The 11,814-nt window shown below is 43.3% G+C and overlaps 1 protein-coding gene across 2 annotated transcripts in view; it reads right to left on the reverse strand.

The window, feature by feature from the left end:
• Ndc1 (NDC1 transmembrane nucleoporin) overlaps positions 1-11,814 on the reverse strand; it is a 44,442-nt gene that overhangs the window by 9,465 nt on the left and 23,163 nt on the right. For both annotated transcript variants that reach the window (XM_034503684.2, XM_034503685.2), the window contains exons 14-16: positions 10,102-10,152; positions 8,036-8,099; positions 7,087-7,187 (exon numbers count right to left, since the gene is read on the reverse strand). In XM_034503684.2, the coding sequence (XP_034359575.1) occupies positions 7,087-7,187; positions 8,036-8,099; positions 10,102-10,152 (216 nt within the window). The remainder of the gene's footprint in view (positions 1-7,086; positions 7,188-8,035; positions 8,100-10,101; positions 10,153-11,814) is intronic.

Genomic DNA, 11,814 nt, shown 5'->3' on the forward strand with positions numbered 1-11,814 from the left:
GCTAAGTAGCAGCATTCCACCCTCTGCCATCATCAGCACAAGATCTTTGTTGCTGTTTTGACAAAAAAATAATAATAATTCTGAATTTGAGGCTAGAGAGATGGTTCAGCAGCTCAGCAATTAAAAACACATGCTGTTCTTGCAGAGGACCCAGGATTGGTTCTCAGCACCAACATGGCAGCTCCCAATCATCTGTAACCCAGTTCTAGGCACTCTGATGAGCTCTTTTGGCCTACACAGGCACCAAGCTACACATGGTGCTCATATACACATGCAGGCAGATCATTCAACACATTAAAAACACACATGTAGGTGTTGTTTGTTTGCTTTTAAGAAGGGGTCTCTCGATGTGATCCTGGCTATGTTGGAACTTGCTATAGAGACCCTGCCTGCCTCTGCCTTATGTGATGGGATTAAAGGTGTGCACTCAAACACTCAGCCAAAGAAGTTCTTAAGACCTGCACTACCAACTGTCCTCAATAAAGCCTTCATGAATATAACCACAAAAACCTGTGTCTAAACTTCTTATATAGTGTTTCTTGGAAATGCACCAATCTCACAGGATTTTAACATTCTTCCATTTATTAGTAGTCTTTTATCAGAAATGTGGGGAAAGTTAAAATTAAAAAAATTAAAAAGAAAATAAAGAAAGAAAGAAAATAATTCTTAGGATGGCAACAAATTGTTCAAACCATTAGAAATGTTAAATCACTATGCTCTCATAATATACCTGCCCTTGAAGTTTTTTTTGGGGGGTTGGGGGTGGGGAGGATTATTCTGTATAGCTCTGGTTGGTCTGGAACTCACCTGAAAACCAGGCTGGCCTCTAAGCCAGAGGTCACCTTCCTCTGACTCCTGCCCTTGGATTTTAAAAGGACTCACTACATCTAATGTGTAACTGCAAGAGACTGAGTTTATTAAACTTTTGTAAGTAGATTGTTTTGTGAAAGGCTCCTGATTAAGAGTAAAACCACAATAGCACCAATCTCTTGTGTATGAGGCATGTACACATGAGTGTGTAAGTGTGCACGCATGTGGAGACCTGGGGTCACCATCAATCACTGAGGTCTTCCCTCAGTGCCTTTCCATCTTGCTATCTTTCTGAGGCAAACTCCTGATGCTCAACTGGCCAGCACCATGCTTCAGAAATCTGCCTGCATTCTCCTCTCCCCACCAAGGATGAGGTTACAGCATCTGAGCCATGCTGGGCTTTTCTCCTGGGCCCTAAAGATCCAAATTCAGGACCCAAAGCTTTTAGAGCAGGCAAACATTTACTCCAGTCCAAAGCAATCTGCAGTTAAAACTGCTCAAAACAGAAATGCATCAGGGTTAAAAATTCGAACCAATCTCTCTAATCCTCACTAATCTCTGTGCATAACAAAGGACAAGAAGGTCTCAGATTCAGGGACCTCAACAAACAATAGTATCTACAGAGAAATTAAACCCATTGTCTTTTCTTATTTTAACTGCTTTATCCTTGGGGGGGTGGGGGGGGGGGGAAGAAAGACAACAACAACAAAAAACCACTGACAACTAAAAACTTTCACAGCTTCTCTGGTGGCAGAAAAACTTGACCTGACACAGGTTATTTACAGTCCTCATCTCCTTACCCACAGGAGATAAAAATAATTCATCTTTCTTCTTAGGGAACCTACCTCAGATACTGTAAGAAGCATAACCGAGTTTGCTTATATGTAAGTCTAAAATGGTACACTTAAAATGATCCTTAGGGACTGGAAAGAGGACCAGAGTTTAATTCCCAGCACCCACACACCAGCTCACACTGTCTATAACTCTAGCTGTGGGGATTTCACCTAGACACATGCAGGCAAAACAATAATGCACATAAAATAAAAACAAATCATTAAAAAAGAATTTTTAATCTGAATTCTCAAAATATATGGTAAGGTTTGAGATACCATACTATCTTAAACATATATTCTAGCTACAGAAAGTCAAACTAGATTTCTACTTTTCACAATAGTTGTTTCCTTTTAAATAATTAAGTTAAAATGAATGACTTAAAATATCACACGGATAGAAGTTCAAGTGATTAAGTATGGTTAGGACAATGAAGGCATTGTGGTGAGGAGCAGCTAAGATCAAGTTTTTGAATGTAGCCTATCAACAGGTTCAACCTCGGCACTGAGGGCTCACTCACCATGGCACTGTAATTAGACCTAGGCACTGTGGCTCACTCACCGTGGCACTGTAGTTAGACCTAGGCACCGTGGCTCACTCACCATGACACTGTAGTTAGACCTAGGCACCGTGGCTCACTCACCATGACACTGTAGTTAGACCTAGGCACCGTGGCTCACTCACCATGACACTGTAGTTAGACCTAGGCACCATGGCTCACTCACTGTGGCACTGTAGTTAGACCTAGGCACTGTGGCTCACTCACCGTGGCACTGTAGTTAGACCTAGGCACCATGGCTCACTCACTGTGGCACTGTAGTTAGACCTAGGCACCATGGCTCACTCACTGTGGCACTGTAGTTAGACCTAGGCACTGTGGCTCACTCACTGTGGCACTGTAGTTAGACCTAGGCACTGTGGCTCACTCACTGTGGCACTGTAGTTAGACCTAGGCACTGTGGCTCACTCACTGTGGCACTGTAGTTAGACCTAGGCACTGTGGCTCACTCACCGTGGCACTGTAGTTAGACCTAGGCACCATGGCTCACTCACTGTGGCACTGTAGTTAGACCTAGGCACCATGGCTCACTCACTGTGGCACTGTAGTTAGACCTAGGCACCGTGGCTCACTCACTGTGGCACTGTAGTTAGACCTAGGCACCGTGGCTCACTCACCATGACACTGTAGTTAGACCTAGGCACTGTGGCTCACTCACTGTGGCACTGTAGTTAGACCTAGGCACTGTGGCTCACTCACCGTGGCACTGTAGTTAGACCTAGGCACCGTGGCTCACTCACTGTGGCACTGTACTTAGGAGAACTCAGTACTCATCAGCCAACTCCACACAAGTATCCCTTGCATGCGGTCCTTGCTCTCCATGGAGACCACCTCGCATAAGTAGCAAGTATCTCAAATGAAGAGTGAGCAATGATACGGAACACATCACACTGATGGACAAATACCCTTGGAGAAAAATTTACCACTACTTACACTTCGGGCCCAAGGAAGCCTACAGAGAGACTGCTATTATGAAAGTAACTGCCTACTTGTATTTCCAGTCATACATTAGCAAAAGCCAAAATAAAGACAATCAGAAGTGTCTTCAGACATTGCTAACTGTCTCTGTAATGGTGTGTATATGCTTGGCCCAGAGAGTGGCACTATTAGGTAGTGTGGCCTTGTTGGAGTAGGTGTGTCACTGTGGGTGTGGGCTTTAAGACCCTCATCCGAGCTGCCTGGAGAGCAGTCTTCCACTAGCAGCCTCCAGGTGTTGAACTCTCAGCTCTGCCTGCACCATGTCTACCTCGATGCTGCCATGCTCTTACCTTAATGATGCTGGACTGAACCTCTGAACCTGTAAGCCAGCCCCAATTAAATGTTGTCCTTTATAAGACTTGCCTTGGTCACCGTGTCTGTTCACAGCAGGAAAACCCTAAGAGTCTCCAAGGGGACAAAATGGCCTGTGGTTGAAAGCACTCTCAGTAGTGACTAAAGTAAGGGACTAGAGTTACTGTGTGCCAGCAACTGAGGAGCATGCTTCCAAAGCACCATCTCACATGACAATTGGCTAGAGAAGCCATGCATGACAAGCTATGCTCACATTAACAGTACCTGCTATTTAACCATACTCGCAACAGGTAAAGAAATCATTCTAAACCCTTATAGTTAAATTATTCCTGATAAACCTCATAATTTTCTAAGAGACAGGATTATGAATATTCTAATCTAAAATTTTGGAAGTCCAAAATGCTTTGAAATCTGAAACACGCCAAACTGGCTTCCAAGATCATAGAATATAAAACCAAAGACATAAAAAAGAACTAATATGATTGGCACAACATTTCTGTTCCTGCAAGTAAGGAGCTTGCAGGAACTCAGCCCACAACGTCAGAACTGCCACTCAATTCAAAACCCAGAGAGATGGCTTCTCTTGCCTATCCAGTCATCAAGCAGATCAGCAGGCATCCAACAAGCATTTTAATAGGCACCTGCCATAGCCAGGTCCATATCATATGCCAGGAGTAAGAAAATGAGAAGATGGATCCTGGCCTCTGTTCTACTAGTTGAGTGTTGGCATGGGAATTACAAAGCAGAGCCAGAAAAAAGAAAAGCACATTCAAGACAAAGAACAGTCATGTCAGTCACACTAGAGGGAAATGGAATGATCTACAGTGGCTTGGAAAAGATGGCTCAAGGGAGGAATGGCAGTGTCTGGTCAGAATGGGAGGGTTCTCAGGTAAGAGGCAGGAGTAATAAGAAATGACAAAGGAACAATTGGTAAAGGAGTGGATGGGTAGCAGATACAGGAATCTTGTGGGTTTGGGGTGGGGAACATAAAGAACACAAAGATAAAGGATCTAGAACTAAAGTGGCTGAAGTAATAATAGACTGTAAGGCCTGACCTGGAGACGGAAAGACTCACAGCCAAGGAGGAAGCTGAAAGGTAACCTGAGGGCAAGGAACCAGAAAAATGCTCTGTAACCCAAGAGCACAAGAGGGCTGTGCTTGGAGGAAGGGCTCTCATCTGGGCTTTGCTACCTTTACCTTCCCAAAGCTCTAAATTATAACTTAGTGTTTACTTTAATCGTGAATGGGAACATCAAAAAAAAAAAGTGACATTTGCAGTTTCTGTATTAAAGAAGTCACTACTATCTTCACATCCTATTACTGCTGTGAGAGTTATCTCAAAACACCATTCACCCAACTACTTCAAAATGATGACAAAGCATGAGCTCCCTACTTAAACAATCAGAAAGCACACAGGGCTATAACATAAACTCGTACCTTAATATCTATACCTCAATATAATTGATTTCTTCCTATCCCTAAGGGCTTCAAGAACATTCCTGGACTGGTAGGGTGGCTCAGCAGGCAGTAGTGCTGGGGTGCAGGCCTGAAGACATCTGTGAATACAACAGGAGCCTCATAAAGGGACCTGAATTCTCACAAGTGAAGGGTCAGCCCCCTGGTCCTATTCTCTCTGTCCCTCTGACTCTCAACTGCAGAGCACAGGCCTCTGCCCCTCTCTATTCTGCCCTTCAATATTTCCATCTAAACTCCTTTGTGTTTCAAGGAAAGGACTGACTTTTTGACAAATATGAAACTTTATCTTCCCACTCAAAGGTATGAGTAACTGCAATTAATATAAGTAGACTGCTTTTCTTGTAGAATCCTGACAGTGGAGTAAGTGCGACCGGAATAACTGAATCATGTAACACTTGTAGGGCAGAGAGATCTCTGTGTAGTCAGTAAATGAGGTCACCGTGCTCACTCACAGCATCATACACAATTTCAATGAGTTCTAGTTAGTACTTTTTAAGGAAATTAACAAAACATTACAACACAATGCAAACAAAGGTAAGCACTGGGCCAGGAATCTTGTTTCTATCACACACACACACACACACACACACACACACACACACACGCCTAAGTTGAACATAATATACTATACACATCATGAGCCAAAACATTTCAAGGACAGAATCATTCTTTCAAGAATCCTATGTAAATTGGGCATGATGGTTGGCAAGGTCAGGAAGGATGACGGACATGATCTGCTGTTCTTCCCAGGGGCCACTACATTGTCAGAACCCTGCAGAGTCCAGGGTCAAGTCCTAATGCTGCCCTCTCGGAGGTTCGTGTGTAAACTTGGATTACATCACTGCACTAGTGAGCCTCTTTGTCTGTCACTGGGGTGACCACTCACTCTACAAGTCAGGAATGAAGATGCTCCAAGGACAGAACACATGCTCGAGTTCCGACTGCGCTACTGTATGGCAGTGTCGGGCTGGGATAGGTGGTGCCTAACTATAATCCCAGCCTTGGAAGGCAGGGGCAGGAGGATTAGGACTTTATTGGGTCATGTGAGCTACCTAATAAAACCCCATCTCAAAAAAGCACCCAAAATAAAAAACTCAGAATATTTAAAGCAACAATAATAAAAAGGAAAAGAAAAAAGATGACTGGGGTTATTGAGTACAACTTCCTAAGTGGTGATATGAACTAAATTTTAAACAGAGTAACTATGGAGCAAGCTTCTTTCTGCTTTCTGAAATGGTTCCCCAAACCAAAAAGATGCAACAACTGTACTCTTTGGGCCAAGCTTAGCACCTCCTATAAAGAGCAGATTGCACTCAAAACACTATTTCTATATGCCCCAAGTTCCTTGTTTATACCTCCCATAGCCACAATAACAAAAGGTAGAATAAACCAAATCACTTAAATTCAGAAAGGGCTGGATGTGGTAGCACTTGTCTTTAGTCCCAGCACTGAGGAGGCAGACAGGTCCATCTCTAACAGTTAGAGGCTGCCAGGACTACAGTGAGATCCTGTCTCAAAACCAAACAACAACAACAACAACACACACACCAAGAGTGGAGTAACGTGGCTTATACCCAGTGCTCTAGCACTTGGGAGATAAAGGCAGAAGGGTCAGAAATTCAAGGTTGTCCTTGGCAGACAGTGAGTTTGTGGCCAGTCTGAGATACATGAGCTTCTGTCTCAAAAACAGGAACCCAAACTTGAACAAAACAGCCTGGCTTTTCCACCTGGATCCCAGCAGCCTATCACACAAGGTTAGCATACTTTCTTCTTCAGTTTCTGAAAAAGTTTTGCCAGGCAGTGGTGGCGCACGCCTTTAATCCCAGCACTTGGGAGGCGGAGGCAGACAGATTTCTGAGTTCAAGGCCAGCCTGGTCTACAGAGTGAGTTCCAGGACAGCCAGAGCTACACAGAGAAAACCTGTCTTGAAAAACAAAAACAACAAATGAACAAAGTAAAGTTTTAAGTAAGTTAAGTTTTTCTTGTTCTCTCTTTTAGATTGTAATTTCTTAAGGGTCAAAACAGGATTTTCATTTCCAACATGTTTTGTTACTAGACTGGAGAAATAAATGTTGGGCACTGGAGGATAGCCTGCACTCACACCAAACACTGTCACTTACCTCCTGCAGAGTCAACAAAGTATTAAGGATAGCTGGGAGTGTGGTCTGGACAACTCCAAATCTATCTTCGGTAAATGATGCTGCTACTAAGTGAGACAGACCTCAAGGGGGTTAGAAAACAGAAAAGCAAAATTAAAATTAGACAACCCCATCTGGAATCTATCTATTAGAAAAATGTTGATAATCTGGATATAAAGGGAATTATAAAGAAAAGCTACAATACAAAACTAGACCGCAGATGGAACAGGCCCTGGAAGAAGCATTCAGATGCCTTAACAGCTCAAAACAAACAACGACAAAGAAGGTCTGACAGCTGTGAGGACACCTCCCTGGGCCTCTGTATCACGAAGGTACTATTCAGAAGGCCAAACTGTTCTTTACCAACCAAGTTTTCATATGTGCATGAAAGCAACCATAAGTTAAGTAAGAGTTCCCAGCTCAGAAAATCAGCACACAGAAAGATATGGAGGACTCTTAGCCTCAACTTCTTTTTTTAAATGTATTTTATGTATATGAGTATACTTGTCACTGTCTTAAGAGGATCAGATCCTATTACTGATGGTTGTGAGCCACCATGTGGTTGCTGGGAATTGAACTCAGGACTTCTTAAAGAGCAGTCAGTGATCTTAACCACCAAGCCATCTTCTCCAGCCCATAGCCTTAACTTCTTTATGTACAAGATAAATTCTACCCAAATCAAAACCCATCTAGGCTTATAGCTACAACTCAGTGGAAGTGCTTGTCTAGCAGTTATGAGGTCCTGGTTCTATGCCTAGGACTGGCAGGCCAGGAAGAAGATAAGAAAGCTATCCTTATAAAACAAAGATAAAATTTTTCTAAAAACTCGGGGGTTGAAAACCCAATACCAGAGCTGACCTCTCATGAACAGACTTCAAAATTAACTGATTAAAGTTACAGTCTCAGATTACAGTTCAAAGATACTACTTACCTTCTAAAGCCCAAATATGCATTTGGGCATCTGAAAACACAGCTTGAATGGAGGCCTCTGGGTGCTACAAATAGAACAAAAAATCTCTAAGTAAAGTCCCCTGTGCAAAAACTGCCATTGTTCCATCTGTGTGGTCTGTAACAACAAGGCTCAGAGCAGTCTCCCAAACTTTAAACTGAAATAATTTCTTATCTAAAGATTAAGTACAAGAGAACATCCAAACTTACTCATTTAAAGTAAGAGTTCCCAGCTCAGGAAATCAGCACAGTCATCACTCAGGGAGAGAGTTAGTCTTTTGTTTTCAAAAGAACTGCCTAACTAGGGTTATAGTTAGGTCTCATAACTGTCTACTCCTTTCAACCCAGTAAAAAGAAACCCCATGTGACTTTCTTTAATTTGCCCTGGGTTGGACATCATGAAGCAACAAGTGGCCCATCTAAATAAATGCTGGCAGTACTGGGCTGCACAGGCTTGTAATCCAAGTTACTAGCGAAGCTAAGGCAGGAAGATCTGATGTTCAAGGCTACATGGGCTACAGAATGAATTCAAGACCAACTGCAACTTACTGAGACCATTTCAAAACCCAAACTAAAAACAGGAACACTGGCTTTGTGTAAGTATCTTCGGAAGACTGGGCTGGTCGCTACAATGCTTCTCAGCTTTGTCTACACTTAACCACACAACAGCTCTTGCAGAATGAGAATCAAAGTAGATTCTTACTCACAGAGGGAAAGATTTTTCTGCTCGGAGCAGAAACTTTCTTCTTCATAAAATAAGGACCAAAGACATACCTAAAGGATCAGTGTTGAAATCATAGAAGAGAATTTAGGGAAAGTGCACAGCAGACATAAGACACTCATAGTAAGTTTGTTTTCCCCTGTGGAGACCAAGAAATGCAGTAAACTTCAGAGAATTCTCATCTTCTTGGTGAGGGATAAGACCCTTGTTGCTAAAAGATGGTCCCAGGTAAACTAGTGTTTGGAAATGATCTGAGCTTTAGATAGACCTTCCCTGCCCTGGAGTGAAGAAGCAATGTGAAGAAGCTGAAACGGCTCATGCATATTCACTGTTCATATCAGGGTTGCTCAATTCTTTCCCCATCACTGTTTGGCTTCAGAGTAAAATGAATAATGAAAGCCTTTGCTTGTGTGTGCAAGGCTCCACAGCCCAGTCACTAATACACTAGTACATACGGAAGAGGCAAGGCATGGACGGACACTAAGGGCAAAAGTACTCTGCCCTGTCTGTGGACGAAGCCTCTGCTTGAGAAAGGATTGACACAAAACTGCTACATCTAACTGAAAATACAAATAAATCTTTCATTTCTACAACTTATATTTACTGCCCAGAGACAGCTCAAACAAGTGGTAAGCCAAATGAAAGGTTGTTTGATCTGGAGGTTTTTTTGTTTTTAGGGGTGTTTGGGTCTCTTGGACAGGGTTTCGTAAGTTGCCAGGTCTCCTGCAAACTTTCTGTCTTCCCACCTCAGCACTGGAGTGTTGGAATGGCACATGTAAGCCACCATGCTGGCACACAATACAACTTTGTGGCCTGAAAAACAACTTTTTAATCCATCAAAAACTCAACATTTATCATCTAATTTAGTCTCCTCCTTTTTTTTTTTTTTTTTTTTTTTTTAGGTTTTTCGAGACAGGGTTTCTCTGTTGTAGCCCTGGCTGTCCTCGAACTCAGAAATCCACCTGCCTCTGCCTCCCAAGTGCTGGGACTAAAGGCGTGCGCCACCACCGCCCGGCCATCTCCTCCTTTAATAGGCCATGAAGATGCGAGCAGGAAAACGAGTCATCGAGCACCCAAGGCGGGACTGCTCTCTCGCCAGCCAGCACGGAGGGTCAGAGCTAAGATCAGCACAAAGCTGCAACAGCCTCAGGGGAACTGCCACAGAGGCAAATCCCAGGAACCGCAGTGGCATATGTGTCTAGGGGAGGGCAGTGAAGCCAGCATGGCTTGCAGGGAGTGTCTATAAAGTCCTCTAAGTCAGATCCCATCTTTCATCTCACACCAACCTCCCCGTTCCCATTCCCAAGACTGTAATTTTATAGTCTTACCTTACTGAAAAAGTACATTATCAGCACCCGTTTTGACAAAAAATTCTTAATCTGAGTTGGAAAAATAGAATGAACATGGTGATTCTTTCAATTCTACTCAAGTGTAGTTCACATTTCTAAGTTCTTCCTGGAGAAATCTTCTAAAGTAAAATGTAGCAATGAACAATATTTACACTAAACTGAGTAAACACCTCTGTGCTATGGACTAGACAACCACAATAGCCATCTTACCTTAACCCAGTTCCCATATACACACACTGGACACCCAGTTAGATCTTTGCCATAATAAAAGGAAAGCTGTTGGATAGTTTTTTCATTTTTTTTTAAACCTATTTTTTCCCCTTAATTCGGTACAACTGCTGGCCGGCCCTTTAACACCCCAACCTCCCTAAGACATTCCCTGCAAGGTGACATTTACAGAAAATAAGATTTCTGTATCAGACTCTAAGCCTGCTGACCTGCTCTCCTCCTGCCCATAGCCACAGTAAAGGACAGGAATGTAGAAGGCTGAACTGTCTGGTCATTACACAAAAACTAGCAGGACCGGTACTGGTGTCACATCAGTTCCTTCATTCTATACTAACCTCATCATTTCATCAGCAAACATGTTTCTATTTCTCCCATTTAAAAAAGCAAGATTCTTTAAAGTCCTTGACCCCTCACCTCCTAACAGGTACAGGCCATTTTCTCTTCATTAAAAGCAAAGCTCTGCCGGGCGGTGGTGGCGCATACCTTTAGTCTCAGCACTTGGGAGGCAGAGGCAGGCGGATTTCTGAGTTCGAGGCCAGCCTGGTCTACAGAATGAGTTCCAGGACAGCCAGGACTACACAGAGAAACCCTGTCTCGAAAAACCAAAAAAAAAAAAAAAAAAAAGCAAAGCCCTTGAGAGACTGGCTTCTTAGGAGGTTCCGTTTCCTCTCCTAATTCTTCCTGAGTCAGCCTCTATAGCCACACTCAACAGCACTGAGTCTCATGGCTTTCAACCATGTTCCACACACACATCTAACCTTCACCCGCTTTCTACACAGGTATCTCAGACTTGCCATACCCAAGAGTCAACTTCAAGCTCTCCACTTCCCCGATGTCAATGCCTTCAGAATCAGTGGTAAACCACCCCAATCAACTGAAACTGTTCGTTAGTTCAATGCCTTGGGCCAAAAGCAAACACTGGAACTTTGTCCTGAATGCCCATCACACTCCCATGATCATGTCTCCCACTCCCACTATGTGACCACAGCAGCTTTAACAGTGGCTCTCAGCTTTCATGCTTCTTAGGATTCAAACTCCAGATACGGAAAAGTCTCACCTTAACCGTGTTTTAGGAAAGCTACCCCGCAACACAGGTAACATTATAACATCCTATGGTCAAAACAGTGTGGCAGCATCACCTACTGCTGCCTCAATTCTGGTTCTTCACACCTCTCTGAGCTCACCCCTACCAAACACTGTCCCTACCACTGTCCCTCACTGAACTGAAGACACACTAGTCTCCACTGCTGCTCACACAGGCGGAGAACACTCCCTCCTGTGGGTGTGTGCAGCTTCCATCCATCCTGCCACTCTCAGGCGTCAGCTTCTCAATGAGACTTCTCTGAGCAGTCCATGTAAAACACTGCTCTACTTTTCTTATATAACATTTAACACAGTAAAATTCTCTTCTTTTGAGTATATTTTTCCCATCTTGGACATGATCGATCAGGATGCAGCTTAGAA

The sequence above is a fragment of the Arvicanthis niloticus genome, chromosome 5 (genome assembly GCF_011762505.2).
Source record: "Arvicanthis niloticus isolate mArvNil1 chromosome 5, mArvNil1.pat.X, whole genome shotgun sequence".
In the NCBI taxonomy this organism is placed as follows: Eukaryota; Metazoa; Chordata; class Mammalia; order Rodentia; family Muridae; genus Arvicanthis; species Arvicanthis niloticus.